This window comes from Atta colombica, unplaced genomic scaffold (assembly GCF_001594045.1).
Source record: "Atta colombica isolate Treedump-2 unplaced genomic scaffold, Acol1.0 scaffold141, whole genome shotgun sequence".
NCBI classification, from domain to species: Eukaryota; Metazoa; Arthropoda; class Insecta; order Hymenoptera; family Formicidae; genus Atta; species Atta colombica.
The window spans coordinates 169,978-178,634 of NW_017259230.1; the positions used below are offsets into that span (position 1 = coordinate 169,978).

General features: G+C 30.0%; 1 protein-coding gene across 1 annotated transcript in view; it reads right to left on the bottom strand.

Moving 5' to 3' along the window:
* LOC108684976 overlaps positions 1–8,657 on the bottom strand; it is a 29,669-nt gene that overhangs the window by 9,301 nt on the left and 11,711 nt on the right. Inside the window, exons 7-11 of the mRNA XM_018189555.1 lie at positions 6,904–6,999; positions 4,988–5,328; positions 3,901–4,101; positions 1,870–2,040; positions 709–1,243 (exon numbers count right to left, since the gene is read on the bottom strand). Of these exons, the coding sequence (XP_018045044.1) occupies positions 709–1,243; positions 1,870–2,040; positions 3,901–4,101; positions 4,988–5,328; positions 6,904–6,999 (1,344 nt within the window). The remainder of the gene's footprint in view (positions 1–708; positions 1,244–1,869; positions 2,041–3,900; positions 4,102–4,987; positions 5,329–6,903; positions 7,000–8,657) is intronic.

An 8,657-nucleotide genomic window follows, 5' to 3' on the forward strand; every position in this document is an offset into this window, starting at 1 on the left:
AATTTTTCAATTAAAAATTAAATATTTCATCATTCTGGAAGATTTGAATATAAAAATCAAGGATCTTATTGCTCTATTCGGTCATATAAGTTCATTAATAGATAATTAATTTTAATATAAGCTTATTTTGAGAGATTTGATCAAGCATTATAATACTAAGAATTATAAACCTAAGGCATTGAAAAAATATTTAAAAAAGTAATTATTTAAAAATAGCGTTTTCAGGGCCGTGTGTAATTATTATACTTAAAACAGTTACTGACATTGAGTCGCAACCACCAATGCAAAAAAAATTTTTTTTTTCAATTACTAAGAAAAGTAAGCCAGTTAATTACTTCCAGTAGAACGTGAGTGTCATAAAATGCACATATTTATTAAAAACAGTTATATGTTTTGCACTAAAAATATAAAAAATATACGGAAAATAACAATTTGTGCAAAAAAAAAATGTATCGATAATATATCTACGACAGAAGAAATCTATTCTGTAAAAAATTATTTTAATACAAGAATTACAAGATATTAAAAATCAAAAAGAAAATAATGTTTAACATTTGAAAACCAATTGTAGCAAAATATTAAATGATTAAAGAGAAATAATATTAATATTGTAGACATGTTACTAAAACGATAATATAGAAACATAAAATAAAAAATCAAAACTGTGAATGAATAGAACAGACTAAAAAGACACATTGAGATATTTACCAGATCCATTATCGATGTCAACCCGGCGCTTGTCGAGACGTCTCTGAGAGTTAGAGTTTCGCGATTGTTGCTGCTGCTGTTGCTGCTGTTGCTGCTGACGGCGCTTTGCTTGATTCTTAACCATCTTTTCCTTTTTCCGAGCATCGGCGCTGGACGCCTCCGGAAGTTGGCGATCCAACAGCTTGTTAGTATCCATGTGATCCTTGATGATCGAAGTGGACCGCGGTTGTCGCATACTTTCGATCGATTCCATCGCGACCACGTCCGGTACCGGCTGAGCGTATTTCTCAAGATCAACGCCGATGTCCCGGCCAATACTCGAGAGCAAATCGATTTCCTCCAGTTTCGTATAGGTCGGCCGCTCTTCAGCGAAACCCTCAGAGTAGTCACTGTTGCTCTCTGACTCGTCGTCGTCGACCGTCGACGTTGACGTCGTCGTCACCGGCTGACGGTTGCCTATTTTGGAGCGATCTGAATGAGGCAACTCCTTTGCCTCACGTATTAGGTCGATGTGCTCCACTACGACGTCCTCCGTCTGCACCCACACCGAAATCATTTGTGTTTAATCGACCATACACGAGAATATCGCGAGTCAAATAGGCGCGAGACCCAATGACAGGAAATAGGATTAGTCGGGATAGTAATTGTCATGCAAATCAATTGCATAATAACGTTAAAAAGGTCTCAGACAGAGAAGCCGCGGAAATTGTGTATTCTATGATAATTAAGTTTAATTATGGATGAACAACATAATGCGTGCAATAGCAAGATTTAATGAAATTCAAAGCGAGTTCAGTTTAGATCACGGATAAATACAGGACTGTTAAAACTAAGGAATGTTAAAACTAATTATATAATTAATATAACTAATGAAATTAACGAAACTATGACAATTAAAAATACTATAATTATAATAGAAAGAATAAGATTTAATTTATATATATTGAATAAAATCAAAATAAAATAAACATCTATTTTAAATATTATTTAAAGTTTTTAAATATTATTTAAATATTATTTAAATTAGTCATTTTCATCTATGTTTCCAACGATAATGTTTTACAATTGTTATATTATAAAAACCGTCGCGTCAAGATGTGCTTTTAACTTACAATTAATCTTAATTGCACAATGGTTGCAGAAAATCACCTTTGAGCTCACCTCACTGATCTCGCTAGTCTTTCCAGAGTCCAGGATCTCCTCGATCTCCGGAAATTGCAGGCTTTCATTCACGCTGGTAGTCAACTCTACTAGCTCAACTTCGACGGGTACTTCCCTCTCACGTTTATCCTCAAAAGTCACTTGCGACAATTCGGGAGCGCACTCATCCACCTGCACAGTGAACAGTAGATTAAAAATTTTAATTTTTTGCCAAAATATAAATCTCCATAAAAATGAATTTTACGACTCAGAAACACTAATCATTTATAAATTATTTAACTAAAAAATTTACACATTACAATATTTAATTAAAAAATGTGCATTATTTATATAAAAAAAAATTTATTTTTATATACAATATTATTTTTATTTACTATAATATTATCTATTTCAATATATGAAAAATTATTAAATATATTTTAAATATTTACAGTTTTGAAATTAAAAGCACAAAAAGATTTAAAATTGACAATAAAATAGTTTTATTTTAATTATACAAAATTATTAATTTATTTCCATAAAATTATGTAAAAAATTAATAAACAAATTAATTTTACTGATTTTATTACGTTAAAATTATTTGTTATACATTATTTTATTATTGTATTACATTATAATGTATTACATTATCTTAATATTATTTTAGTCATCTTTATTTGGAGGAAAAAGTTTAATATTATTTAAAAATCATTATTCCTTTCTATATATGTTTTCTCAAACTCTATTTCGTAATCATTTTCATCTTTTTTGCTACTTAAAGAATTAATTTGATAGTATCAATAATTAAATGACTACAGATAGTGAAGACTGTCGTAAATAATTTTGCAAAGTGAAAAACGATATAAATGGATCTGATGATACCATAGACCCACTTATATCATCCTTTAATATGTTAAATCTATTAAAAATAGATATCTGTAAGCGTATGAATTTTTAAATCCTTTCAAGTGTTTCCTTTAATTCTTGTGATAAAATTTATTCCACTCAAAAATATCCAACTGATAAAATGCTGTATTCTTTAAAATTTACTTACAATGAATTAAAGTTTTATGGGTAATTACTAGCATCGGATACTAAGAATATAACTTTTGATATAATTTGACTGTTTCTAAACAATATTTTCCAAACAGTTTTGGATCTGGAGTTTTAATTGACATGAAAGAGCAATCAAAATTATTCTAAAATTTTCTATTAGCTAATGATGATTAACGTTTGTAATTTTTGCATACGATAGTTTAAGAATGCTTTCCATGTCGTATTTCCATCTTATCAACATATAAATTAATTAATTCCTTTCGAAATTTTTCTTGAATTTATTCTCTTGTTGCTGCTGCTATTTTTTCTTGTGAATTTTTAATTATTCCATTTATGAATTTCAATTTTATATAAAGTATGAAGAATATATTTGAGATAGTCTTATCCAAGCATGCAGAGGAATGATACCGAATTGCAATGTATTTTTAATTTGGGTTGAAATACATCAGAATTGAAATCAATAATATTAAAAAAAATTTTTGAGAGTTGCATCACATATATAGAACAAGTCTGATTAGAATTTGTATCAGTTATATAATTTAAAATTTTTCCGTCTATCAATAATTAAAAATAAAAATGAACAATATTCAAAAGTTTATTCTTTATTAATATCAATACTCATCAAAGTGTCTATTTTAGAATCAAGTCTGACTTTTTCTTTTAAAACATGCCGTTTCTTTAACGAACTTCAGTTTTAGAAGATGGCAGAATCGAATTGATTGTGGGCTTCTTATTCTATATATAAAATAGTTCTGTCATTACTTACTAATCTTAAAAGAATAATTGTGTGTTACAAATAAGCTCGTTCAAATGCGAACAACGTATCTTCCAATATAAAATATTTTGAACATCTCTCTCTTTTACTGATAAATGATAATAAAATGATGCATAATAATTTTAAAAATATGATAATAGGACATTATAACATTGCATTTATATTTATTAAAAATAAAATTAAAAAGATAAATTTTAACTAAAAATTAAAAAATTTCGAACCACTGTAATCTGGTCGGCCAGACTCTCCTCTCGTTCGTCTAAGAGCGTCAGGTGAGTTTCTGCCTCGACGATGCCGTTTATGACCACCTCTGGCTCCGGCGAAAACGCCTTCTCCTCGGATTTAGAGACCTCCACGCTCTTGACGTAGTTGATGCACTTTTCCGAAGGCGGCACCACCGCCTCATACAGAGAAGTCACAGTCTGAAACATGAGAGAGACGAGAATGGCATGATGATGTCACGAGAGAATATGTGCTCGTAGAAGGGTGCTTGATTATTTTTACGCGTTGATAACTTATGTCGACTATCTGGTTTTCTTAGTAATAGGTTTATTTTTACTTAAAAAGAATTTACACGATTGTCATGACATGACTCATGCAAAAAAATTAGTTCAAATTAGTTCCTTCTGCTGACAACAAATGTTAACATAGATCTATTCAAACGCTCTTTCTTTTTAGAGAGAGAGAGAGAGAGAGAGAGAGAGAGAGAGAGAGAGAGAGAGAGAGAGAGAGAGAGAGAGAGAGAGAGAGAGAGAGATAAATTCAGCAACGATCTTTCTGTTAAAACATTTGAAAATTGAAAATCTTCAAATCAAAGAAAGCCTCAGACAAAAAGAAAAAAATCATCAACAGATGTATTTCTTAAGAAATAAAAAATCTGTTTTTTTATTACTGCATTCTGAACCGATGCAATAAGTTGAAACAAACGTATATTTAATGTTGCACTTCAACTTATTGCAATATATGCATCAGTTCATAGAGAGATAAAAAACAGACCTAAATTCGTCAAACACTCAACATCTTCAGAATTTTTTGTCTCGAAAGAAAAAAGAATCTTCTCAGTAAGAAATGATAATAGAAACGACATCGATTTCATTGTCATTTCTCACTGGGTTAGAATGGAGAAATCTTAATACAAAATAAAACTTTTTGCATTAACATAAGAGATGCATATATTATCAAATATATTATATGATGGCGCACATATCTACAAGCATCTAAATTTTTAATATTCTCGATCACATCTTTGTGATTCTTTACGATGTTACAAGTACGATCAGTTTATTCAATTAATGATGAATATTATACCTGTATATTAAATTTGGGCTTCTCATAAAAAATCTTGCGATCGTTGCGTTGACCGCAGAAATGATTGATGCTGTCGTTGATATTGTTATTGTACTCGTTGTCGTTCTCTGGCAACGGAGCTATCTCATGATGATGAAGTGGCGGGTAATCGGAATAACTATCGTGTTCGTCCTCAGTCAGGTCTGTGTCCGATAGTAGAGAAGGTGCCAAATGCTGGAAGCCGGGATAATTGGGATTGACGATGCCGCGGCAGCCTGCCGGCAGATTTCCTTCTTCAGACCAATCAGACCACTCGGATGGCGTCAACTCGTGCGACGAGTTCTCGTGCGGAGAGTTACGCCCTGCAACATTTCGCAGTTACGCTCATCTCAGCATCAGCCGAATAATTGGACGTCGTAGCTTGTGACTCATCGCGCACCGCGCCAGTCGGCTCGTGCGCTTATAGGTCGATTGTCTTTCCACCATCAATACTTTACGCGCATTCTCTAAAATTTTTAAAGTGTATTGTCTCTGACTAAATCTCACTTTTTAATCTTAGAATCTCCAGAAAAATTTCGAAAAACACATCACGGCTCTCATTGAAGACTCATTGTAACATCGGGATTTAGATTAATATTTTAGACTTCTTTTATTTTAAAGCTCTGAGATTTAGGAATATATCTGTATAGGTCTGTAATGACAAAAAGTTTTACATGCACTGTTAAGTTATTAAAACTCTCCTTTCTTTTTCCTGGAGCAAGCAAAATTTTGATTAAGTCTGGGAAACTCATGTGTGTGATCTAGGGTTAAATATTGAAAATTGTGCTATTTTTTTTTAAGATGCTCAATTTTCACTCTTTAAAGTGAGATTCTACTCCAAAGAATTTAGAAAGCACACATGCGACATCGATAAGAATGAATTCCTCATGTTTGATTTCAACAATTCTTTGTGTTCGAGAATTTTGACTGTTGTTAGATTTGTTATCATTGAATAAATCAATGATGTCATAATCAATCAAATGGTTCCTGCTTTAATTTTATACTATTACTGATCATGTAAAGACTGGTGGCTGTGTAGTCTCTTTCTATAAACTGCAATGTTCTTTATATGGATCTTTGGTTTTGTGGGACAGATTAACATGCTGGATTATTATCAGCTGCTACGTAACTTCAAATTATTGTGGTATTATATTGTAATATTAACTCCTATACATAGATTACTACTGTAGAAATTTTACATTTCATGAATAATTTTATACTCTGCTTCTGCGCTGATAATTTTTAAATTTAGACTACAGTTGCAGATATAAAATGCTTAATAAATAATACTGTAAATCATTGTGTATTGTAAGTTAATTATCATGAAAGTGTACCATACTTTGTCTGCGATCGCGAATAACTTCGTTTGCGACCGCGAATAACTTTGGTTAAACTAAAAATCTCGAGCTTGCACTTTACGGATAATAGTTAATGTCAAGGATGTAAAACGCGTTATTAATGGCAGCCACTGGAAAATATCGAAGTTCGCCACACATATCTGTCGCGCTTCTGTGATGAAACCTTCAACCGCCATTGTTTTCCAATAAAATCTCGAACATCAGTATAGCACAGTATTTGAAAGAAGCATGATTAAAAAGTAGGCCATTCAATTAATTACTTGATAGAAGCGGAGATCTGCGAAATTAATAAATCTAATGATTCAGATATATTCATTTATTATCTAGATATATTCTTTATTAAAAATGTGTATATAATCAATACAAAAATTTATGTTTTTCTTCTATCTCTTTGGAATTACTTTATTTATCAATTTTTGTTTAATTTTTTTCATAAGTTACGTCATAATTTGATCACATGAAGAAGAGAGGAGAGTTCTTATTCTATTCTATTGTACGATTCTATTATATATGGGTTGATTCAGGGACGATAAGGCTCACCTTCGTAACCGGTGAGGCTTTCGATGGAGCTGCTACTTTGTATCCTCAGCCCGGTTAGATTGTTGTTTACGTTGGCGGATTGCTCTTCGATCGTACCTAATAATACAAGTCTCTTACTTATAAATCATTTGCTTTTATCTTTCTCTAAATCCTTTTTATACTCATCATCCTTTTTATACTCTATTAACTTCCTTTCTCTGAATTTATTTATTTTACATTTCCCTGATGCGAAATCGCGCGAAATATAATAATGGAATAATATGATAGAATAATATAGATTATCGATCGCATTAACAATACATCAATCATATAAATAATTTCATGAATAGATAACTGGAAGAATATAGATGACAAATGTCGAAATGTGAGATGATTAATAATAACGTATATATTTTATATACAGGATGTTCAGTAACAATATTTAAAGAAAAATTCCTGAGATTATTTAGAAATGAAAAGTCCAATACTAAAATATCAATAATTAGAAATATCACTTAATAAATAACTTTATCTTATCGTGAATATAATCTTTCTATCGATATTAACAAGACGCAACGAGTAGCAGCTTTTAACACTTTACGTTCTACTATCTAAACGTGCAAAATTTAGGCGGTGCAATTCGCTAACTTTAAATATTTATAAATCATACATTATTATAGGTCCGACATTTTGGTACTAGAATTTTCGTCTCAAATTCGTTGTTACAATCTTGATAGGACATCTTGTATTATACATAGAGTGTAATATATGTTTATATATACGTACAGGGTATCGAAATTTGCGAATCAAAATATCACGCAGTAAAAAAGTTTTAAAAAAAAAATGATAATAAGAATATTCGATTTGTGATGAATCACATATATAAGAAGAGCTGCCAAATATACATATACGATCAAAGTTAGATAAAGTTTGATAAAAATAATTATACGTATATGTATAAATTTCTAAATACATTTATCTCAATCATATACTATGCGTAGCATCCTATCTCGGCTACAATCATTTAACTGAAATAATAATCTAATTCACAAATTAATTTTTGATCATCAATTTAATACTATCAGCACATTTAAAATTCTGTAAAGAATTTATTGTGAAAAATATCTTAGTCAGAAATTAAACTTGGGACTGAAAAGTTATTTGTAAATTTTTATTTTAAGCAAATTTGTCAATAAGGGTTTAAATGTGACCAATTACGGACTACGTTTAGACACGCGGATTATATTCAAATGCTGAAGTGCGCGTTTACTATACTGAAAAAAAATATAGTCAATTTTAATAAATATTTAATTGAATACTGCCAACTAAATATTTATTAATTTTAAATATTTAGTTCAATACTGTCAACTAAACATTTATTTACAGTAAATAAATATTTGTTCAATAAAAAGATGATTGTTAAATCAAATTAACATTTCTTGTATCAAATAAATATATCTTTATATTTATTTGATACAAGAAATGTTAATTTGATTTAACAATCATCTTTTTATTGAACAAATATTTATTTACTGTAAATAAATGTTTAGTTGACAGTATTGAACTAAATATTTAAAATTAACTATTTTTTTCTCAGTGCAATACCACGCGATTGATAGGTAGCCGTCTAAATGTCATCTATTAATTATACTTAAATTCTTATATTTCAAAAACTATTGCTTGAAATAAAAATGTACACTTTTTTATTTAATTTTTCGAAAATTTTCTAGCAATGATATATTTTAATTTCGGGACCACATATACATATATGTATA